Genomic DNA, 25,249 nt, shown 5'->3' with positions numbered 1-25,249 from the left:
GCCAGGCTTTTCACTCTTCCCTCTTTGTCACTTTTCATCTGATACCTAACAATAGGTCAGTATCCTGCTTTATCTATCCACCTATCTCCACCTTTGTCTGAAAGTTTCCTAGTCTCCATCTTCAACAGACGATTTTGCATCCACAGACTCTGTTTCCCTTCCAGGAAAACTGATGTGGTGACCTTCTCAGGCAGGATCTGCCCTTCACGGTTTCCAAACACGTCACGCTATGATTTTACTATTTTCGTATTTGCCTATAAACATTACTAAACTGGGAACAATTTAAGAGCAGGACCTGTGCCCACTAGGATATAAACAGTACTAAGTGAGGGTCTCAGCTTCTTTCAGGACATGGTTCTCAACCCTCCTAATGCTGCGACCCTTTAATACAGCTCCTCATGCTGTGGTGACGCCCTATCATAAAGGTATTTCATTGCTACTTCATAACTGTAATTTTGCCACTGTTAGGAATCGTAATGTAAATATCTGATATGTGACTCCCAAAGGGGTTGCAACCCACAGGCTGAGAGCAACTGTTTTAGAGGAACACAAACATTCCTATTGAAAAGATGTCTCTCTGGTGGGAAGTATTTTTGGTATATAATATATAATATTGACCTATTAATCTATCAGTATTGGAAATAAGCCCTGTCTCGCTGTTCTGGGTAAGTGCAGAGTATCCTCTCAAACGTTCTGAAAGGATTGTTCCCATCAGACCTACCATTCTTTAGAGCAACACTGGACAGCGAACACACTGAGCCTCTTGCCGGCTCAGATTTGCCAACAGGGGTTTCCATGACTACAAACTACAAAGTATACCATCCCATCCTTTTCATAATGCAAACTGATTCTTCTTGCCACAGATCAATCTACAATATTTTATAATTCATGTATGCTGCTCCCAACACTGGATGGCCATTAAGCCTGCTAAGGTGTCAGATATAAAAGATCCCAGAACAGGGTCTGGGACAAAAGTACAGGGGTGGTGGCTTTGGGCCATCTGCATTTCCTTCTCAGAGGTCTTCTGATAGACGCGGGTGCCATGTTAGTAACCTTGTGTGTGTTCTGTATGTGCGTGTGAGTGTGAGCGTGTGCAGATGTGCTAGAGCTTCATGTTGAGTCTTCCTTGATCAGTCTGTACTTGTTTTTCTCTGGAACTCAGATTCAGTGAGGCTGGATGGCTAATGAGCTCGAGGGAGCTGTCTATCCATGCCCTGGCCTGCCCCAACCCTCAAGCACTAGGGTCACAGACAGTGTGCATGGCCTTGCTTGACTTCTACGTGGGTGCCAGTTATCCAAACCTGGTTCCTCATGCTTGATTAGCAGACAGTTTACTGAGCCGAATCATCACTAATAACTTCTAATAACTTCTGTGGTTTTTTTTTTTTTTTTACATTTTAAAGTGTATGTGTGTTTGCATGTATGCATATATGCATGCATGTCTGTGTGTGTATGTGTGTTTGTGTTCACACATGTGTGGTTGTACAGGTGCCCACAGAAGCCAGAAGAGGGCACTGGATCCCCTGGAGCTGGAGTTACAGGCAGCTGTGAGCCACAGGATGTAGGTGCTATGAACCAAACTCACGTCCTCTATATGAGCAGTTTTCACTCTTACCACTGAGCCATTGCTCCAGCAACTCCCTCTAATACCTTCATGGTAACAAAAAAAAAAGTATAAAAATGCAACTGCTGTAAAGTTTCCTAAACGCTCTTCATGGTGAGCAGTCTTTGTAATTACTTTAGTCATCAAGATAAAATGTTTTAGATATTGTTTTTCTATAGATGCAAACTTTGGAAGGTTACAAAATTACCTCTCCTGCCCATATTTACCTCCCCTCTATGTGTGTTATAGACATGGATTATGGCCCATCAATAATATAAAATGAGGAAAGTGGAATTAAGTTTCAAAAATCTACTGAGAGATTACCGTGGCTTTACGGTTTGGGATGTGCGTGCATACTTAAATCTTTGATGTATTTTAAACCTTAAAGAAACAGCACAGGATGGCAGTTATTGCTGAGCTTGTCTGCCCATATTCTTAAACCAGGCAAGCTTCCCTCAGCTCTCAATCATCTTCTGAAACCTTCATTTATATACAATTGAAGGCAAATATTTAAAAAGAGCCATCCACTCATTTTCAACACATCTGCACTCAGTCTTCCAGGGTCACACGTAGAAAATGCAGTGACTTCCCTTCTAGTCTTTTGTTCCAGCCCTCTCTTAGTCACTTAGGATAGAAACAGGAAACAAGACAAAATCTACTGCTTCATGGGACTTTGATTTGGTGAGGGGAAGACATGTGCAGGAGTCAATAAATCATTACTTATTGAGAGATCACTGGAGAATTATGAGAACCACCATGCCAGCTGGGGTTGGGGTGAGCTGAGCTCAGGGCGGGGTGGTTCAGGGTGGGCCTCGTCGTCGGTGACTGGTGTTGGATCAAAGAATTAAAAGAAGTGAGAGTGTGCATCAAATGGGTCTTGGATCGCTCAAAACATAGAGAACAGCAGGTATAAGGCCTAGGCTAAGAGCGAGTAGGGCGAAATCAAGAAATGGGAAGAAGCCATTGTGGCCACATGGAGTAGTGGAGAGAGCAGTACAGACGGAGTGAGAGGAGACAATGACAGGGATCCTGGAGAACTTTCTGGGCACACAAGGACAAGGAGCTCAGAACTTTACTATGAGGGGTGTGGGAAGCCCCTGGAAGGAAGGATTTAATCCAGAAAAAGAAAAGGTTATGCTATTCTATTGTAAATGATCGTGCTGGCTGCTGTGTTGAGAAACGAAGGTGATGAAAGAAGGCAGAAGGTGATCGCTTAGGAGACAGCGGCAGGTAAGCCAGGTAGGATTACTGACCCCTCGGGCCAACAGTGACTATAGAGATGGGGGCGGGGGCAATAGGAAAAAGGTGGCATATGATATATGTAAAGGAGTTTAAACTTGCCAGATAGAACTAATGATGCTCATGTAAGGTATAATTTCCGATGAATAGCAAGAGGTCATTTTATGGTATGATTATGTTCTGTACAGTGTGAGAGATGAGACTCCATGTTCCTACCATTCCCTTGAGACAACTCCTTTCACTGAATGGGTCTGACATCCCTCCACTAATGAGGAAAGCATATTTCCCCTTGGTTTTGATTCAACCATGTGATTTGCTTTCGCTAACAACGTGCTTGCAGGCATTCTATGATTGTCCTGGTAAGACCATATTGTCAAGTAGATACAACCTAGTATCCCCTGGGATGAAAGAACATCAAATGGAGAATTGCCTTGGTATGACTGGCCTATAGGCATGTATGTGGAGCACTTTCTTGAATGCTAATTGATATACAAAGACCCAGCCCACTATGGCAGTAGATCCATAGGCAAGTAGGTTTAGGCTATATAAGAAATCTGGATGAACATGGGCCAGAAGGAGAGCAAGCCAATGAGCAGCATTCCTCCATGTATTCTGCTCCAGGTCCTACCCCAGCTTCCACCAATAATGGATTGTGACTTGGAACTATAAGCTAAAGAAACCCTTTCCTTCCGGAAGTTGATTTTGGTAATAATGTCTTATCACAACAGGATGAAGAAGCAAGCCAGGCCATTGGCTTAAGCGTTGGTTATAGCTTGTGTAATTGAGCTTGCTCTCTGGCTGTATAACAATAACAATAGTACTAGCTTTCATGGAGCACAGAGAAGGATGTCAAGCATGAGAAACAGAGACCGGGCATCCATCCCAGCTTGGCCAGCTTAGATCATCTCTAGATGATCGAGACCCTTGGAGTAGATAAAAGCTTACTGCTGCATGCTGGTGTCTTTTGTGACACAGCTTTAGTCCAGCAATGAGTAACTGACAGTTGTCTCAGTAGATGAGATCACCAACAAGGTGAGTGGTGACCTTAGAGGTGGAGAAACAACCCGGGATGGCACTCCCTCTGGGAAATGAGGAAGAACTAACAGGAGAGAGAAGTAGTGATTACTGAATGGAAGGAAACCAGGCGCATGCAGTATCCACTTGAGGTAGGGTTAATCAGTTATGTAAAATATTGTAGCTCTGCCAGAGGAGATGCTTCAAGAGCTGACCATTGGCTTTAGCAATGGAGTGCCTCGGTGACCTTGGGAAATACAGTTTTGTTGTTCTAGTGGGAAGAGGGCGAAAGGAAAAAAAATATTCTGGACGAAAACTGGAGAGAGAAGTGATTGTTAAAAGAACTGCCTGTGGTGGTTGGAATGATAAATGTCCCAAATTGGCTAGCGTAGCTGATCACTTGGCCCCCAGCTGGTGGCTGTTTGGGGAGGTTGTGGAACTGTCAGGAGGGTGTTTTTGTGCACTGTGTAAAGATTGTTCTTTCAATTATTCAAACGCTGATCTCTCTGCCAGCAGAGAGTTGGCGTGCGGGCCTGACTCTGGTATTGTTATTCATATGGCTGCATTATTTCTTGTAAACATTTCTCCCTACACCTTCTGATTGGTTTAATAAAGAACTGAATAGCCAACAGCTGAGGAAGGAGAGGAGATGCCGGACTTTCAGGGAGAGAGAAGACTCTAGGAGTCAGGCACGGAAAGATCTGCCAGCCAGATGCAGAGGAAGTTACTAGGTGTTACTACGGAGACGACTTAACAAGCCATGTGGCGGGACAGAGCTAGATGGTTGGGTTTGCTTAGATGAGGTAGTTGAGAGTCTGCCAAGCTAAGGCCAAGCTTCCATAAGAGCAAAAGGTCTCCCAGTCATTTCTGGAAGCTGGTGGGTTCAAGATGGTCCTGTTATAAATGATGCCCTATGTTGGGTGCCAAATATAACATGGCATTCTTGGATCACCTTCTCTGGAATAATGACACAGAGACCTTTTATTAATGATGAATGCTCTAGTCCTTAGCTTGGCAGACTCTCAACTAGTTCTTAACTTAAAGTAACCCATGTATTCTATGGTCTGCCATGTGACTTGTTGCCTTTCCTCGGTTTTGTATGTCCGATGTCCTCCAAGTCTGGTTGGTGAATCTTCCTGCCTCTGACTATTGCCCAGAGTTCCTATCTCTGCCGGATGTCCCGCCTATGCTCTCTTGCCTAGCTATTGGCCGTTCAGCTCTTTATTACACCAATTAGAAGGCACCTTAGTCAGATGAGGCAGGACAGAAACATCTTCACACGGTGTACGAAAATACTCTCCCAACCTGGAACCTTTAGCAGGTAGGCTTTGATGGAGGAAGTGTGCGGTTGTGGCTTTAAGGGTGGAGCCTGGCCCCACATCCTGTTTCTTTTCTCTTTGGTTCCTGTGTATAGATAAAAACGACCAGCCAGTTCCCTGCTGCTGCTATGCTAGGCCTTCCCCACCTTGATGGGCTCTATCCCCCTGAACTGTGAGGCACAATAAATTCTTTCTCGTGTTGTGTTTGGTGGTCATAGTATTTTTACCACCACACGTGGAGAGAAAAGCAAAGCACTGGCTTTAGGAGTCTTTTTTTATTTTTAAATAAAGAGCAAAATAAGATTATGTCTGCATGCTCAAGTTAGAAGTCCTTTAAAAGTAAAAATCATGGAGGACAAAGAGTGGAGAACGTTGCCTGTATTCCAGGGTAGATAAAAGAATCTGGATTTGACCGGAAACCAAATGTTTAAATATAAATGCCAGGGGAGGAGGGAGGAGGTGGGGAGGAGGGAGGAGGTGGGGAGGAGGGAGGAGGTGGGGAGGAGGGAGGAGGTGGGGAGGAGCGTGGAGAGGAAGCGTGTCTTTGTGATCTTGTCATCTTGTCAATAGACCTCTGGGGAGAAAACTGGCTATGAAACAGTTAAGTGGGAGAGTGAACTGTGGACTGGGAAACACCATATAACTGGTGGGTAACTTCCCAGTTAAGGTTTGTCACTGTGACTCTAAAACCACAGGATCCACATTATACATTTTTTTATCTAAACATATCCATCATATGGGGCAGGTACTCGTGCAGGGGGAGTGTGACTTCATGAGGGATGTATTTATCCAAGCATGTTTGAAAAAGGAAATGCCAGAAAGGATACAGGTAGGGATGAGTAATACTGGTGGACTTGACCTTAAGGGGAAAAAGAAAGATATGAAGTAGAAGATACTAAAAAGACAGTAGGGTCAGTAAGTACTGGCCAGGAGAGTGAGAAGAGCCGCTAAGCAAAGAACAGTAGCTAGAGTTGAAATCACAGGAAGGTTGTAGTTGATTATCGAAATGAGTGCCTTGAACCCCATGGTTCCAGGGAGATAGAGTCCACCATGCTGGGAAATGTACTGTGTGGTGACGCCAGCAGGAAACCAGCTGGCCGTATTTCATCTATACACAGGGAGCAGCAAAGTAAGCCAGTTCACAAAACTGGGAAGCCAGAGTGTCAGAAGACAACACTTAATACCAGTAAGAATGTTGACAGGGACATATGTGTTGATGGATCCAAGAGCAAGGGAGTAGTAATGAACAATGAGACTGTGTGTCTGATGGTCAGATGACAGCAGCTGTAGGTCTTAGAGGTAAGGAAATAATGGCCTGAGGGTGGCTATGGCGAGTGAAATAACCCCTAACCCCTGGCCCAAGCCCAGCGGCACATGTCACATTACATGGGTTTTTAGGAAAGCTGTGTCCTTGGGAAGAGCCAGCTCCCATTAGGCTAAAAAGGTGAAGGAAATTAGAGAAAGACAAAGAGAGACAGACAGACAGATAAAGGATTTTGTGATGCGGAACCTGTGGATGTCTGGGGTGGTAGAGGGAGGTAGCATGGGAATGTTTTCAGAACTGGAGGTATACAAGGTCTTATGGGCTGTTAAAGAGCAGCCCAGCTCATAAGTCTTTGCACAGTGACGGCCACCAGCAGAGAGGTGAGATCGATTTGCTAGGCAATTAGCAAGTGCAGCTGTCAGTCTGAATGGATACAGGAGTGTGGGTGTCTGGGCCTCTCTTGCTCCTGCTGGTAGAAGTGGGAGAACCTGAGTCAAACACTGAATCCTCCCACCAGTACCCCCCGTAGAGAAAGGGACAGATGTGTATGCCTGTGAAAAGTGGGGTCTAAGGAGCTAGCTGATGGGTAATGTACCTTATAAAAAATTGAGACAACCATCTACCATCTTCATATAGTTTTCCCTTGTTCTGGGATCAAATGTATAAACACACACACACGGTTTTCCCCTGGTATCTTTGGGAACAATTAAAAATAAGGATAAATAAAGAAGATAAAACATGCATATAGCAGTACGTCTTATGACCTATATACAGCCTATTTACCATAAATGTTTACCATGCGCATCTTGTTCCTTACACTCCTACCATAGATCTATATAGTTTCTGAGCCAATTCTGTCCTTAAGTGCAGCAATTTACCTGGCTATAAATAAGATAAAAATGTCCACATTTCCCTCTAAACCTTCTTAGCTGGTCAAACTTTCCTGATAAGGTAGGACACCTTCTGTGCCTGGCTAGCACATGACCTTTTCCAAAGACACCGATGCTCACCTGATAGGATTTTACAGTGTCTTTGGGGCAAATGGTTTATTGAATCCTAGGACTAAAGAAGAGATAGAAAGCCCCGCAAATGTTGATGCAAATAAAGAAGTCTGAGTATCTTTCCAAGTAGCTCCTTTGGAGTGCACTGTGTCATAGGGAAAGGAGAATAACAGAAGCCTCAGGTTCCACAGGCTGGACTCTAGGGCGCCTTCAAGGTCTTTGCCAATTCTTAATAGTTTCTACTGAAATAACTGTAGCTCACCAACTCCATTTTTCTCAAGACCTTTAATCAACATTATCACTCAGACAAGGAGGAAGCACCTATAATACGAGAGGAGGCTGGTTTTATGAATGAGGTGACTATCAGATAGCCACACTTAAGAATCATCATAGGAAATGTCACTTGAGACTGGAAATTCATCAGGTGGTGTCTGTGGATTGGCATCCAGATTGAAACTGGTAACTTGGGGTTTCTGATGTTTGGTCAGTATATACAATCTGCTGTGGCCCCTAAATGATTATACAAACAGCTCATTTACTCAGCCTTTGGACTATATAGTTCACTATCATAAATAGGAATGTGTTGTCTAATTTTGATTGCCAACTTCATAGTACATACCTGGGAAGGGAAATTGCCAATTACGTACCAATTGAGAAATTGCCTCTATCAGACTGGCCTGTGGCATGTCTGTAAGGTCATTTTCTTAATTACTAACTGATGTATGAGGTCTCAGACCACTCTGGGCAGTGCCAACCGGAGATAAGAAAGGTTGCTGAGCCTGGGAATGAGCCAGTAACTCAGTTACAAGCCCCTCCATTGTCTCTGCTTCAGGTCCTGCCTCCTGATCCCCACCTTGAATGGTTGCCCCAACTTCCCTCAATGATGGATTGTAATCTGGAAGCATAAAATAAAATAAACCCTTCCTCCCACAAGTTGTTTTGTGGCAGTGTTTTTATCACAGAAACAAAAAGCAAATTATAACAAGAAAGAGAGAAAAAAGGAAAATTAAAATAATGCAAAATTAATATCTTCTGTTGGTTTAGGGAGGCCAAACTTACTTTTAAAATATCCAGGTGTCAATTAGCCATGGCCTCTTACTACCCAGAACAGTCAAGGTTGATGTAAAAATTAGAAGAAAAAAAAAAAAAAAACAAACACAGAACATTGATGAAGCCGGTACAGCCTCATCCGAATCCAGCACGTTGTGGTGAGCAGAATGGATTCCGAGTGGGTATGGAGCAGTTATAATGTCAGCCCTGACATTATAAGATTTCCAGTTAGGTGCATATTTTGTGTCAAAACCCTACCAAGTAAGATGCACAAACCTGAAGGTCTGAAAGAAGAGATACAGGCTTACCTGGGTCCTTCTGTTCACCCAGTTTGTCTAGGATGTTGAAGGAGATGTCAAGGTACTCTCTCTGGATAGCGCTGACGGCAATCTTCCTTTGTTTCCTCTGCCTGGGGACGATCTGAATCTTAAATTCTGATTCCTCGGCTCCATCCTCCTCTACCTTCCTTTCAGGGTTCTGTTCTGTGTCAGACTCGGCACTGGTGTTGGGTTTCTCGCTCTCTATAAGATTCTCACCATCTTCGGGAACTTTGAGGAGCACAGTTTTGACCCCTGATGTTGGCGTCTGCCCTGGCTTTTCTTCAGCCGGGCTGGGTTCGGGGTTATAGTCCACTGACATCTCAGGGACGGCAGACGACTTCTGAAGGAGGTCTCGTTTTTGCTTGAGCGTTAGCGGACTGCCAGAGGCAAACTCTCTCAGCTCCTCTGACTTTGACAGCTCTTCAGAGTCCGTGAGGTCGTCCAGAGCTGCGATAGTAGAATCTTCATTGCTCGCCGACTGGTGGTTTCCTGAGTCCTTGGAAGAAAAGTCTTTGGAGCAATCCTCTACACTCACCTGCACAAGAGGAGTTGTGCTCAGGCTGAGGACAGAGGGCTGGCTGGGGATGGAGGGGGAGGAGGCAGCATTGTTACCCAAGGCACCACCATTCCCTTGGTTCATCATCTCTTCTTCTTCATCACTTTCGACTATTCTGAGAGGTGGGAGAGGCTCAAACACCAGAGAGTCACTGTCGGATGTGGACAGTATAGAGTGTTTCTCTGGCCCAGATGTTGAGTCTGAGGACAGATCTATCAGATCTAAATCCTCCCTAGGAGCAGGCTTTCCTGGGGAATCAACTCTCACTTCAAACGTCTCCATGCAGTTCAACCTAACCTCTGGTATCACCGGCCTTCGAATTTCTTGAAAACCTTCGGTGCCTGGATTCTTGGGGATTTCAGTATTGTCGGGCCTCGTCGCAGAATTCTGTCTAGACCGTCCATGGTGGTCGTTTTGCCGTTGTGAGATATAAGCAGCTTGGGCAGGAGGTTTATCTATGTCACATCGATCTATGCAGGACTTCCTACGATGCTCATCTAATGTAAACAAGAGGGAGTCTGCATTCCCTATATCAAGAGATTTTTGTTTTAAAGAGCGTAGCTTTTTTTTCTGAATGCTTTCTTCTCTCACACAGTGTAGAACGCTGTCTTGTAACGCACCCGTTTCTCTATATTCGGCCAGTTCTATTTCACCTGATTAAAACAGAAAGAGCTAGTACTATTTCCCTTGGAGAGTGTATCATTTTTCCCCTCATACTTGGGCACACAATTGGCATAATTCATAATTATAAACCCAGCTCTACCAGAAGGGAAAACTGACTTTCTGGCCATGTTTTTGTAAGATTCATTCTGATTTCAAAAACTGGGAAACTTGGGTACAAAAGAAGCCCAAGTGATGCTTTAAGATCGAATTTCCAAAACTCAAGCTTTGCGGTAGCTCCTCAGCTCTGAGATTTCGTTAGACATTACAGAGGAGGGTTCTTTTGTTTCGGTTTTGGGTGTCTTGTTTATTTTCTTTTGTTTGTTTGTTTTTGTTTTTTGTTTTGGCTGAGGCAGATCTAAGAACGTGTATTCAAATTGTGTGGAAGAGAAGCAAACATTTCGCAACAAATCAAACCAAGCAATGGCCCTTGAAGACAATCATGACATTAATGACGTGTCTGTCAACTCGCGTATATATATAAATGTATGTATATATATATATACTGCTCATGCATACATATATATAAAAATCAACAGTATCAAAATGTGTAGTAACATAATAAAATTAAGATTTCACCCCAAACAAACAGTAGAGTACAACATTTCTGCATGAAACGACTAAGAGGAAAAGGGTCATACTTCTCTGCACATTCATCCCAACTGGCTGGCCTTTCACCATCCTGCTGCCGCCTATCCTTTTCAATCTTGCAAAAAAAGTTTGAGACTCTTTATTGCAGGGTCCAGTAGGTGTATCATGAATATCAGATTCATCAAAAACACTATCTTCTTCTAATTGGGGAGAGAAAGTCAAAATTACACTTAGGAGGTTACTCTCTCTTAGGCTGTGTCTACACGAGCATTCAGTGAAAGCATTCTGGGATGGTCACGACGTGCTTGCCGCACCAGCAGAACCGGTTACAAAGCACCCCATCACCTTCTCAAAGATGGCGGGCAGCATTGCGAGAAGCTGCTCGGTGGTCCTCGAGAGCCTCCCCTGGGCCATGCGCCCATTACACTTAAAAGCGAAGTATTCTACAGATGCCAGCACCTCATCCAGGAGTCTGGACACTGCTTAAACTCGCCTGTTGTTTTCAGGCTAATTTGACAAAGAGGACATTAACAGGTGTGGTTCTTGATCTTTCTAAAATACACATATGCCTTCTTGCGATCTGGGAACTGGCATAGACACAGCCTAACAGTACATGCACCTTATGCTTCGTGAATGCAAAATACTGTACTCTACATTTGGTAATGAGACACACAACACACAGAAAAAGCTTAGAAAAGCCACTTGTCATCTCAGAAACTCCACAGATGATTATGGACTGAAAAGAGTAAACGAAGGAAAAATAAAACAGAAAAAAATCACATTTCTTCCTATTAGAAGACTCTCCTCTGTGGCGTTTACTGCCTATCTGCAATAGATTTTTATGGATCCTAGGGGAAAAAAAACCCTTTGGCTCTGGTGAGCCTGGGCTCCACAGACCATTTGGTTGCTTGAGGTCTACAAAGCTTGCCTAGAGATCCCTTCTTCTATTCCTACGTGGCTGCTTTTAGGTAAAAATCATCCAAGTAACATGTAAATGAAGCAAGATCCATCATGCCATAAACCCTAACACTTTCTTCCCAAAGTGTATGCTCTCATCCTTTTGAAAGGACAAGGCACATATGGGCAGTGGGAGAGAGAGCAGAGACGTGCACATCACAGCCCAGTAAATGGAATTACCCACTATCTGAGTTCAGCATCTCTGAGACAGCAATGTCTCAGCTTTAGTGATACCTACATGTGACAAGATGTGACCCAGAGTATTGATTGATGACAATACTGGGTCTAGATTTCTTGAGTCTAGGGAAAGGTCAGTCCTAACGTTTAAAGACCAATTCTCTTCTAACACACAAGAATTTTACAGTGAGTGGAACCTGAAGTATTAAACTTTAGTTGATGGGACCGTAGAAAGCTTTTAAATCAAATAAAAAAAAAAAACATTAACAATCAAATGGATACAAAGCTCTGTGTGAACTTACACAAAGATGAGACATTCCATCAAGTTCCCAGGTTTCTGGGGAAATGCATCAAAATGACCCACTTTATTTCTTTTTTAGGAAAAAAAAATCTCTTTTGAAAACTAGTTTTCTAAATAAATAGCAATTGTGACTTGCATTTCATAGCTTTGGAATAATTGTACTCTTTTCCATGATAAAAACGAGAGGACAAGAAGCTGTCCCTTCCCACCCAGGAAGTCACCTGGGGTTGGCCTGTCTGAATGCTGAGCACACAGAAAATACCCATAGTGTAGATGAATCTAAGGAAATTTCCAGAGACCTCAGCTGACAAACAGCACGCCCTTCAAGGAGAATCTGATTGGTACCAGAATCCTAGCCGGTCCTCAGCTTTACCTGAAGCAAACCCGAACCCGGCACCTCAGACCTCTCAGCAACAAACAGTGGATTACTGGCCACTAGCCCAGCTCCTTCCCGCACCTCCCCTACCCCCAGTTCTGACTGCTTGCTGTTCTCATACTGCAAGGTCATCAGACACTTGGTTCTCTCCCAGGATTAGACTCGATGATGTCACCGCTTATAATTCTAGTTACACTGTGACATGTGTCAAAGATACAAACCTTGGTTTTTCATCTTTCACCTGGGCCTTCACCCAATTTAGCATCCCATCCTAGCATTGCCTTTGAGGAAAAGCATCAACACTGACAAAGACTTAAACTGATACACCAGAAGTCCTTCGTCTCCAGTGCCTTTCAATCACTCCATACTGAATAATGAGCTTCGGGAAGGCACTTCAGGAAATTGAGAGTGAATTCAAAATCCGTGAGCACAAAGTTCAAGGGCAAACCAGAGACCCAGAAATGAGGATTCCACTGACTGCCTACCCAGGCAGGTCACAGCCCAAAGGCAAGATGTTTCCAGCGTGCAATGGGAGGCTCTAAAAGCTTTCCAATCAAATGTCAGAAAATAGCAGAGCTAACATTATTGTTATTATTATTATTATTATTATTATTATTATTATTATTATTATTTTGGACTTTTGCACACTCAGTTCAAAAGGGAAAGCAACATTCCTGAGAGAGTTGAACAATTAACCAAATAGGAAAGGGACTGGTTTAGCATCTGACGGGATTCTTCATAAGAATATATGGGGTGTTCCTCACCCTCCTTAGAAAGTATAAAAACTGTTGTCCGGATGTACATTACGTATCCCGGCTAAGTTCTGGGAAGTACCTTTCTCCTTCTCGCTGTATCTGCTTATGTTGCTGTTGTCAGTGTACAGCGGTCCTGCCGTGGCGTGGGGCTTGCAGCTATGGTACTGCGCATTGAGTGTATTCACTGTTATGTGAATCAGGTGCAGCAGGGTCTTGCTGACATCACAGTCTCTGTACGGATACTGTTCAACAGGGGAGAAAATACAAGTGGTTATTTCAAAGGATACGTTTCCTCGCTCATCCTACCGGATGGCTAGTCTCTCGTATCTCCCATGCACTAGAGAAACGCGCAAGAAAGTAACAACATGGCTTCAGACCACACTTTGTTTTAGAGGGTTCCCTGTCTCTCCTTGTACCAGACCACTGACGGCAACTCGGGCTACATCGCAGCGATGCCTTAAGCTTTCATCCTGTGGAATCCTTATCTGATGGGTGTTCACCTAGCACTGGACTCCCTAAGAGAACCTTCCATCCCAGCAGAGGGAGCATGGCCACTCACCTTGTAAAGGATGACGAGCAAGGCCTTCAACCACATCTGCCTGATGTGAGGCTTTAGGGACCAGAGGGAGCAGCGAGGTGGCTGTTGGAAATAATGCCGGAGTTGAGGACAAGAGCAGTATTTGAGCACCTGAACCACGAGGGGGAGAAGGTGTTTGCCCAAGTTAATGTTATAGTCCATAACCTGAAATAGAAGAATATTAGTAACTGAAAGAAAACTATAAATATCCAGAAGTAAAAGGAAAAAAATGAGCCATCATAGCACACAGAGGCACCTCACGAAATATCAGTATTAATAAATAGACAGTATACATGAAAGGGACCCTCATGATAAATCGTTATGCTTGCAAATTGATAGTTTTAATCTAATTACCTATTTACTTTATTGTGTGTTAAAAATCAAATTGTATCTACTAAAATACCTATTACAACAGCTAACTATGACTAGGCTAGTCTAGATGAAAAGAAACCCTGGTGTTAACCATCAAGAGCAACGAGATTGTTTGGACAAATCGCGCAAGAACAGAAAGTTGTAGAATCTTCCAGAACAGCAACTTAGCAAAATGCACCCAAAACTAAGAAAAAAGTATATGTCTACAGAAGCTAAATGAATCTGAAGGGTTCCTAAATGTTTGTATAAAGACATTCAGCATGGCTTTGTGTGTCAAATTGAAAATTATCTCCACGCTAAACAATTAGTTAAATGTTATTTGTGCCAGGTATGGTGGTTGATGCTGTAATCCTAAAACTTGGAAGGCTGAAACAGAAGGCTGCGAAGCCAGCCTGGACTACAGACTTAATACTGGGTTACATTGTGATATTCTGTATCAATAAACAAACAAGAAAAGCAAAATAAATAAAATCTTAGTTGTATAAAGGAATACTATGTAGCCATTAAACAGAAAATGATATAATCTTATATCTATGATACAAACTTCATAATTATTCATTTGGTTTTTAAAGTTATGTGTATATCAGTATATATAATATTGTATTTAAAAAATGAGACAGGTCTCATGTAGCCCAGGCTAGCCAATTCTTCACTATCCTCCTATTTTTGCCTTCTAAGTGCTGAGATTGCAGGTCTGCGTCTGCGTTTTGTTGTTTGGGGGGATTGTAACATTTTGGGTTTGTTTTCGTTTTGTTTTGTTTTGTTTTGTTTTGTTTGAGACAGGTTTTTTTCTGTGTAGCCCTGGCTGTCCTGGAACTCATTCAGTAGACCAGGCTGGCTCAAAGTCAGAGATCCATCTGCCTCTGCCTCCCAAGTACTAGGATTAAAGGTGTGTGCCACCACTCCTGGCTATACAGTTTTATTATTTTAAAAATGTGTCAGGACAGTGGGATGGCTCATTTGGTAAGGTTCTTGCTGTCAAGCCTGATAACTTGATAACTTGAGTTGTATCCTTGGAAACCATGTGGTAGAATGAGAGAATCAATCTACAAGTTGTCCTCTGGCCTCACATGTATGTTATAGCACACAAGAATTTTTTTAAATGAATGCAAGAAAGGTGTCAAAGTTAGCTTTAAAAAATATAGCTAGTTACAAATGTGTATCTGTGTGTGTATAAATATACATGGCATGTATATATGTGACACAGATTCATGAGGAGTGTTTTAAACTTTTTAATTTTAAAAAGTAAAAAGTCTAAAGTAAACATACGTGGTGTAGACTCAGAGAGGGGACAAAGCGGGGAAGGGAGGTGATTGTTTTGTGGAATGACACATATCCAGCGTTCTGCCTTAGCAAGGGTAGCATCTGCAGGTTACTCCTGCTTTGCTTGTTCTAGTTCACTATATGACAGTCTTTGGAGAAACTGGTAATGCCGGCTGCCTGCTCAGTCCCTGCCACGAGGCAGATGCTGATGGAGATGCATGCAGAGTGTTAACTGTAACACACACACACACACACACACACACACACACACACACACACACACGAGCATCTACTGCCCAGGAGAAAACAAGCAGAAGATGCATATGGACATAAACTGATAACCATGGTGAAAAACTGAGCTCTGCGCATGTCTTTCTACACCTTTGCAGACTGCTGCAGCAAATCAAGAGGGTGAGATGTGCACCACTGGCCTAATCAGACACACATGGAGCCCAGGATCCAATAACCTTCCTCTGTGGCTCACATCCACAAGCATCGATCAGGGTGCTGCTAAGGTACACCCGAGGGGCTTACTGCTCAGCTGAATTACTATACTGGGGCAGTGAGGAGTCCAGAGCAATGTGAGCGCTCATCACTGGCCTAAAAAGAATGCAGGTGACATCTGCCAAGGCACATAATACAGCTCACAGAAGGAGCACACAAAGGCAGAGAAGCCAGGGGTGCTAGTGCAGCGGGAAACAACGTATCTTAACTCAGGTCGCTCCATCTGGGGCCAAAGAGGGCCCAATGTTAAACAGGATCCCACTCAAACAAACAAAACACTTTGACCTCTCATTGTTTACTGGGCAGAGTTTTAAGAGATGGATAGTGGTAATAACTGCACAATAATAAAACTGTTCCTTCTTAAAAGTCTGTGAGAGTGCATGAGGTGTGTTATGCACATTTTTATGTCTGTATGTGTGTGTGTTTGTCCTTTTGTGTGTGAGAAACTACATTGGGTGTACGTATGTATTTGTGAGGGGTGTGTGTGTGTGTGTGTGTGTGTGTGTAAGCACATGGGATGTACACATATGTTTGTGAGTTCTGTGTGTGCGAATGTGTGTTTGTGTGTGTGTGTGTGTAAGCAAATGGAGTTTATATGTGTGTTTGTGAGTTCTTTCTCTCTGTATTTACACATTTGTGAATATTTTCTATATGTATGAGTGCATGCAGCATATGTGTATATGTGTTTGTGAGCAAGCATGTATTTACACATGTGCTCACAATCATTCATGCATGTGCAGATGTGTATAGAACTAGGTCACAAACAATATCAGGTATTTTCCTAGGCCCCTCTCCACCTTATTCTTTTAGACAGTGTCTCTCATGGAATGTGGGGCTCACCAATTAGCTAGGCTGGCTAGCCAATGAGCTTCAGGCACTTCTCTGTCTCCACTGTCCCAGCGCTGGAGTTATAACTACACACTACCATGCCTGTCCTTCCCGCTGGGCATTGAGGACCTGAACTCAGGTCCCTACGCTTGTTCCACAGGCATCACACTAGCTGAGCTATCTTATGGCCGCTGTACACTTCCAGTGGTTCAGTGCTGTGTTACGTATATCTTACAAACATTTCCTTTATAATATAAAGTTATTAATCACCCCTCCTTCTTTATATTCCCCTTTACAGACCCCTGCCTTACTAAGTATTTTGAACAAACTTTTACACTCAACATTCTCTAAATGGAACGGGGCATCTTGTTTCTATCAAAAACTGAGACAGGACTCCTGAAAGCATTATTACACTTACTTGGGCAATTCCTGCAATAAATGCATTAAAGCATGTTGACAGGCGCATTTTTTGGGGTGCGATCATGAAGCATCCTTCCTGCTGGTCATAGCCAAGTAAAACATAGAGGTGCCTCTTGACTGTGTTGAAGGCCTTTGCGCTGCTGATATCTGACTCCGCACTGCTTTCATCCCTGGCCATGAACTTCATGAGCACTGTGATCAGCTGGTGAACGGTCTGGTGATCAATGCCAGCATCTTCTGGGAGCAGGTCCTTGATGGTGTTGTCGTTTTCTGGAGACTGTTGTCCTGTCAGTGTAAAAAACACAATCAGTGTGCAGCCGAATCCCCTCAAGCACGTTCACACTAAGCCATCACCTGACATGGACAAACCAGCAACCTTTCTTTCCACTTCTACCACTTAGTTAAAGGTCTGTTCTAGATGAGAAACTTAAAGACACAATGTTGCTCCTCAGCAAAGTGTCATTCCTGGAACAGACGCTGCTGGCTCCATCATTTACTAAGTAACCAAGTTACTCTCGAGTGAGACAGGCATGGAATAAAACTGAGGAACTATATATACACAGCAACACTGTCCTCAAAGGGTCAGACAAACACCTAGCAAACTTTGCACTCAGCAATTCTTAATAGGATTGTGCCAAGTAGTACCCTCAGGGACCAAGACTCTGCCCAGTTTATACCGTATGCTTGGAAGATCAACCACAGATGCTAAATTTCACTAAGTATAAAAGGATCTGCTGGGGGATTTTTATTAAATTTATTTAAATTATTGTCTCAATTCAATTATGTTCATGAGTAAGCTGGGGCAAAAAATAATATTTTTTCCAAATGCTGAGAGATTCAGCCTCGTGTACTGTCTGAATTATAAATGGCCAATGATAAGCCCTGCAGTATGTAATGAGAGACACGAAAGGGAAGGAAAGACACAGAGAGAGAGAGAGAGGGAGAGAGAGAGAGAGAGGAGCTCTTAAATATGTTAAAACAAACAAACAAACCAGCATATGAAGATGAGCTGGGGGTTCACATGGAAGCAAAAGCAGCCTAGTTCTTGGCTTCCTCTTAAGCTGCTGATTGTAGCTGACTGGCCCCAGACTTCTAGCCTGCCCCGCCTCCTGCCCCGCCCCCCTCCACTCCGTGGTCAGGTTCCGTGAGTCTTCTTACTTCTCCTGTATTTATTTGCTTTGGGGTTTAGTCAAAGCATTCTGCACCCTGTCCTTTTGACAAACAACATTAGAATTTCCAAATCAGAATTAAATGTAAGTTTCTGTGTCATAGGTTAGAGTGGACACCAGCATCCTCATGTCTTCATGTGGGAAAAAAAATGCTGCTGTGTGAGGACAAGCATTGGTTACAAGCTTTCACAAGCCCAGCCTTGGTTGCATCTGTTATAGCTATGGTAAAAATGATGTTTCAGAGTTCCAGGGAGCAATTTATAGCCACCAATGGCTCTATTAGTCTGGAAAAATTCCAATTTGTGAGGACCCCATGATGAGAAGCATGATAAAAGAAATGTTTTCTTATAGTGAAGAACTGAGCTGACTAACGGCCACTTCCCTCTGGGACGGTGGCACAAAATAACACCCAATCAACAGTTAGCTGTTATACTTCAACACAGCCCAGCTAGAAGACAGAAACCTTGGTTAGCTACTTTCTCAGGTCATCAGAAGGGTTTTGACCTGCCCACCAGGGATATACAAGGAGGAGATGGTTAACAAGTAAAGAGGAGGCAGAAGCAGCTAAACCTAAGGGCCTCTAATGGGGGGGGGGGCTTCTGTCTGACACTTGTCATTATGGCCCCAAGATATTAACATTTCCTGTCTTATGTGTCTGTCCATGAAGGCATGCATACTGCATACATGCAATGTTCATACATGCAATGTGCATACATGCAACATGCCTTAGACGTTTTTCCCACTAAAATCATGTTTAAAGCACCTAAGATTTTGTTTCTCACATGAGTGGCCCATAAGCATCATTACACAGAGGCATTTATCACAAATCAATTTATGTGGAACAATCTATTTAGGTGAAATACTGGCAATTTCCAACATCATCCCATATTAACTCTAAACTGAAAATTTGTAAGATTTGATCAAAAGCAATTCTTATATAAATCTCTGAAAACAATACATACATATATATATTAAACCATTTAAAAATGTCTCTGGGGGCACAGGGATTTGGCCCATCAGATAAGAGCACTTGCTGATCTTGCAGAGGACAAGGGTTCAGTTCCCATCACCCACACCACGAAGTTCACAGTCACCTACCTGTGACATCAAATCCCTCCTCCGGCCTCTGCAGCACCTGCATGCATGTGGTGCACACACAGGCAAGCAGGCTTGCACACACATAAATAAAAAGCATACTTTAGGGGGGAAAATAAACCTACGTTTGATTTCCTCCTTCTGGAGTATGAATTTACAAGTGAAATAATATTACTGCTTCAGGCAAATTGATAAAAAGAAAAGTGTGACAATTGTGTGCATGTAGAAGTGGTTCCAGTTACTATAGCAGCAAGCAATACTGCTACAGTGGGCACCAGCACTCAATTCCTTTAGCTCTGGGGTGCAGGGTTAGGAGAGCACACATCTCTCAGCCATGCCTGGCTCCTCCTTGTCTATCGAAGCCTGACTCCTAAACGGACATGGAAATGGTTTAAAACTACTTGATTTCTGTCCTAATGAGCTAGGGACCTCAGAACAGAGATAGCCCTGCCTTCACTTCACTCTGTCTCAAGTCACAGGCGAGAAAAACAACTAATCTAACTTCATCTGAACTATTCCAAGGCTCTCCTCCCTACTACAAGGGGCACATATTTTTAAAATTCTCAGCAAACAGTATTTCCCCGATGGCTGAATGTCATGTCTTATGTGGCCTCCTTCCAGAGTGACTAACGCTTGCTGCTTTTAGTCTGCCTTCCCTCAACAGTCAAGATGAGACATCCTTAACAAGCCGTTAAATGCACTGATCCTCGTGCATAAAGTAAAACACTGTTTCTTACTCTTACGCCAGTAATCTGCTCCTCCCACCCTGGACATTACAAGTCTACATGTGGCTTGTCATCTTCTATTAGAATAGAGTGGGCTTATGACAGATAGACCCTTCCTAAGGAAAGGTGGCGCCCATCAAAGCCCTATGAAAAAATGAGCTGTCCAACTGGATGGACTGTTATTTAGTACTACTTTAATTATCTATAAAAGATGTAAAGTTTCCATCTTGAAACTAAATACCCTCAATACATTCTCCTAAGGCATGGTTAGAACAGCCATTCGTCTTCAGTTCTAGTCTATGTGGTTCCTCTATCTTCCTTAACCATAGTGATGCATGTTTAAAAGTTTGATTTTTGTCTCTGTCAGTGGACATATTGACATCATTATAATGCTGTAGGCAGAGTTAGGCTACTATCATTTAGTGTGGACCCGTTTCTCCACAGCATATCCAGAATGGAGTAACTGGCAGAAACTCTGAAGCGGAATATGTCACAGGCTCCGATTATTTGGCACCAGGCACGATCAGGATCTGTTTCTCCAGACTTGGTCCTCTCCCATTCCTGAGTGCTAGGCAGTCCGCAAAGCTGTGGTGCCTACGGATCTCAGAAGAGCCCACACTAGCCCTCCCTTATTTTTGCTCACGGTGATCTCTGCTTTATGAGGGTGGACTTCCACCCATTCCCTCATGTTGAGCCATGAATCTACCTTCCAGAAGCCTATGCCCACACTCCTCTCAATAATTGAATGTGCTCTCTATATTCTGTTGTGTTCCAAAGATAAGAGAGAGAGGAGGCGGGAGACAGGGGGCAGGGGAGGAAAATTTCCTTTAGCTTCCCAAGTAACTTTTATGCAAGGCAGAACTTTATTCATTGGCTTCATTTTCCCTGTAAAAGCATACAGGGCTTGAAGGCATGCGCTACATCTTAGATAAGATAGATATCTTAGCATCCTTCCTGGAACACAGGATGGTGTCTGACATATAGTAGATGCTCATTGTTCATAAATGTCTAAGTGAACTGAATTTTTAAAAAATGCTCCTCTCTGTCAGAGTAACACATGGGAAAAAAACAAAGAACACTTCCGTGACTTTGTTTTACATTCATCCTAGAAATCCCAAGGTCAAAAGCTGTATATTAGGCTGCATTCCAATCTTATACAAATTTGTCAGCTTAAAGCTTTTCTCATAGTAGGTCTAGTGTGCGTGTGTCTGTGTACGTGTGCATGTATAGGTGCTTGCATGTGCGCGTGTACATTTTGGTATATGTGCATGCATGTGTACACGCATGTGTGTATATGTGTACATGCATGTGTGTATATGTGTACATGCATGTGTGTATATGCATATGCTGACGGCTGACTTCATACCTCAGGAGCTCCTCCTTCCTGCCTTTGCTTCTTCTTAGCCTATGTCCTATCATCCTGTGCTTACACTGAGGGCTGCTTGTGGGGTTTTGCTTTGGCTTTGTTTTGTTTTGTTTGTTTGTCAATGACACAAGCTAGAGTCGTTTTTGGAAGAGAGACTCTCATCCGAGGAAACATCTCCATCAGATGCCCTGTAGACAAGTCTGTGGGGGCATTTTCTTGATTGAGGTGGGAAGATCCAGACCGCAGCGGGTGGCGCCATCTATGGGTGGGTGGTCCCCAGTGCTATTTAAAAAAGCAAAATGAAAGGGCCATGGGGAGCAAGCCAGTAAGCAGTCTTCCTCTATGGCCCTTGGTTTAGTTCCTGTCCTGACTTCCCTTCAAGATGGAATATATATAAGCTTTCTTCCCTGGCTGTGTTCAGTTATGATGTTTATGCCTGAACAGTAGAGAGCAAACTATAGCAGTGCCCACTAATGAGAACCTAAATGAGAAGCCCCCTATGGCTTCAGCTGATGAGACAGATGCGCTTCTGCCCCGTCTGACGGGAACCACCCTAAGTACCACCACTTTCTCTCCAGGTGAGCACTCGCCCATGGCCATGTTCATCTCCCTTCCTTGCCTATAAGTAAGTTGACATAGTAAGCATTTCTTTGTACTGTTTCCTGGAATAGTAGATGCAGAAATGTTTGTTCAGCAAAAGTTACTTCTCAAAACTGTCACTGTAAACACAAGCATTCCTATAGAAACAACTGGTACCTCAGCGGTCAACAGGCATCTTGCAAGCCAGGAGGTGAATAGTAAATCATCTGTAGGACAAAAGAGCTCCAAGAGAAGGTGTTTGAGATTCCAGGCATGGCCACTGAAGAGGAAGCAGGAAAGGCCGCTGCAAGACACTTTTACTAGTTCTAACTAGCACGAGGCACCTTTTCTTCTAGGTGTAAATGTGGGTAACGAGATCTCCAGATTTCTCTACAGGCTGGAAGAATGTGTTTCCTGTGAGGACTGGGATAGCTCTGGACCAAGCTGGGAAAAGTCTTTTGTCTGGACACTGGAGGACTGAATACCAGGTCAACCAGATCAGTGTTTCCATGTGTGACAAGGCAGCAATGCATAAAACCAGCCACTGGGAGGCTCCTACTGTAGAGGAAAGCAAGTGAGCTAAGTCTCTTATGTGTCAGAACATTAGTCATGTTCTGAACTGATGTGGCCTTAAGCCAGGCACTAAGCAGAATGATGCAATACTATAGTGTTTCCGTTTTCTTGTCTGTACACAGAGTGGAAAAAAATACATATATCCAAAGGTTCTATAAAGTCAAAGCTAGGCACCTGTGTAAATACACTACAGGTGATGAGGCCTAAAATGTATGTGAAATATAATTATATCCTGTTTTTTCCAGTTATTCATCCCAGGGGATGAGAAACATGGCAGGATTTGGCACTTTACGTTCCTGTGGCTGGCACTCTTCATTCAGTAATGAGCTGATAGATTTGAACCGTGCACCCACCTGACCTTCAGTGGTCACTGTAGACAGACAAAGCCGAGATGCTCACAGTATTACTGAAAGTGCACCTGTGCGTAACTAAACCATGCATGTCAGACCAACAGTTACAGAGTCTGAAATCAGAGTGAACGCAGTGCTGAGCTCCTGCTAGCCCTGGCCACATGTGCCACATAAATAGGGATCTTGGGAACGCTGGGTGTGAGATCTAGGTCTGTCACCCACAAATTTGTGACATCTGTCCCTTTGTGAGAAACTCGGTTTCTCCGGTACAGTTAGTGCACTCAAGGGTCGACTATCACACTCCAAGAATGCTATTTATGTGCACCAAAGACTTTGACTTGACTCCTATAGTACAGAAGAATACAGCGTTTTGCAGGCCTTGGGGGTATACCATCTGTCTATAGAAAATCTTTTGTTTTATTTGCTGTGCATTCAACATGAAGGCTAAGAGTAGAAAATTATAAATTTTGAACCCAGAGCCCCAAAGTCCAGTCTCAACAACAATTAGAAAGCTTTTTTTGCTGCATAATTAAATTGCTCAGGCCTAATCAATAGGAAGTCTGCAGAGGGGCTCGCCACCTAGACTAAACAAGAGTCCCTGCATTGAGCAACGGGCACTTTACTTCCTCTTTACCCTATCCTGCAGTCATCCCATCTTGTGATGGGGTATATCTTTGCTTCCATGCATCCAGTAAAGGATAATTTATAGACGCAACCACAGTTTCACAGCACCTTAAAAGCTTTCACCAACCCTTTCCAAATCTAAGGCAACCTTCCCTTGTCGAATGAACAGTTTCATGAGGATTCTCTTTCCAGAAGTTTTAGCTTCTTAGTTTAAACAATCCCGTTATCTGTTCCTTCCCTCCTTGTCGCTTTGCTGGGATAGGAGCTCAAGGCTTTTCTTAACCTCAATAAACACAGGAATGTTTTCCTACAGGATAGCAGGGGCTCCTTTGGTTAGATTATTAGAATGGATGATAATAACTATAGACTGACCTTTCAAGGAAGCTTGGACAAAAAGAACAGCCTCAAAATAAAATGAAGGAACTATATGAAATGGCTTAAGAGTTTTTTCCAAGAGGCCCCACTGAAAGGGAACCGGATGGATCTCACCTTTCTTGCTTGCTTTAGATTTATTTCTTTTTATTTTATGTGTGTGAGTTCTTTGGCTATAGGCATATATGTATGGCCGATGCCTGGTGCCCTAAGAGGCCAGAAGAAGTTATCAGTTCCCCTAAAACTGGAGTTACAGGAAATTGTGAACCATCGTGTAGGTGCTGGGAATTGAACCTGAGTCCTCTGCGAGAGCAGTGACTGCTCTTAATCACTGAACCATCTCTCCAGCCCAAAACTCACCTTTCTAATGACACCGAGTGTCATTAGATCAGAAGTTCTTGTGACACTCTCTCTCTCCCTCCCCAAAGAAGAGATGCATATAAATCAGAGAAGAGGGACTCAACTACCTGTATGCTATTCCGTGTCTTTTGATCCCTTTCAATACAGAAAGGAGTTATTTTGTTTTATTTATTTATTTATTTATTTATTTATTTATTTATTTATTTATGCCAGCACCTACTACTTCCTGTATTCATGATCTCTGTGGCCCTTTCATTTCTCCCACTCCTGAATTTCTGTTTCGAGTGTCTTTTTTTTTATAATTTGCTCATGATCTCCAAATTCTTCTTACGTAAATTTTTTTTCTCAGGGTGTCAGTCAAACTTATTCTCAGATTAGAATCCAAATGTTTATGGAAAGATATAGAGTGAGCCACTGAGGTTGTCGTGACAGACACACACACAAGTGTTCAGACACTCATGGTCCCTCTGTGAATGGTGGCCCTCTCTGTGTGGACAGCCTTGCCAATATCTGCTCAATGCTTGGGATATTGATGCTGAGTTATACCCCCGATAAGGAACTGGACATGGTAAGTTACACTGTATCACCCTGAATAAGACCTTCAAATCCTCCAAACAATGGAAATGCCCCTGAGAAACAAAAATGCTCAGACTTGTAAGGAACTGAGAGCAGCTACGAGGAGGCGAAGATGGAAACTCAAACAACACAACCTGCAAATGAAGTGTGTGCTTTGCCTAAATAAAACTCATCTATGAACAGTGTTTCTATGTGTAGCTTACACATACAAACATAAGTCATATAGCAGCGAGGGGTGCAATCCTCATCACGCCTGCTGTCCAGGGAGAGGTGGGCAGCGATATGCTTCTTAATGGACCAAAAGTCAATGGAA

The 25,249-nt window shown here is 43.2% G+C and overlaps 1 protein-coding gene across 20 annotated transcripts in view; it reads right to left on the bottom strand.

Moving 5' to 3' along the window:
• Positions 1-25,249, bottom strand: part of Unc79 (unc-79 homolog) — a 236,846-nt gene that overhangs the window by 62,188 nt on the left and 149,409 nt on the right. For 12 of the 20 annotated variants that reach the window (XM_006515747.4, XM_030246673.1, XM_030246675.1 and 9 more), the window contains 5 exons: positions 17,146-17,432; positions 13,743-13,925; positions 13,263-13,425; positions 10,668-10,817; positions 8,799-10,019 (listed from right to left, as the gene is read on the bottom strand). In XM_006515747.4, coding sequence (XP_006515810.1) covers positions 8,799-10,019; positions 10,668-10,817; positions 13,263-13,425; positions 13,743-13,925; positions 17,146-17,432 — 2,004 coding nt within the window. The remainder of the gene's footprint in view (positions 1-8,798; positions 10,020-10,667; positions 10,818-13,262; positions 13,426-13,742; positions 13,926-17,145; positions 17,433-25,249) is intronic. The other 8 variants (NM_001081017.2, XM_006515749.3, XM_006515752.3 and 5 more) reach the window with 4 other exon arrangements.

This window comes from Mus musculus, chromosome 12 (assembly GCF_000001635.26).
Source record: "Mus musculus strain C57BL/6J chromosome 12, GRCm38.p6 C57BL/6J".
NCBI lineage: Eukaryota > Metazoa > Chordata > Mammalia > Rodentia > Muridae > Mus > Mus musculus.
This window is presented reverse-complemented; position numbering and strand designations above follow the sequence as displayed.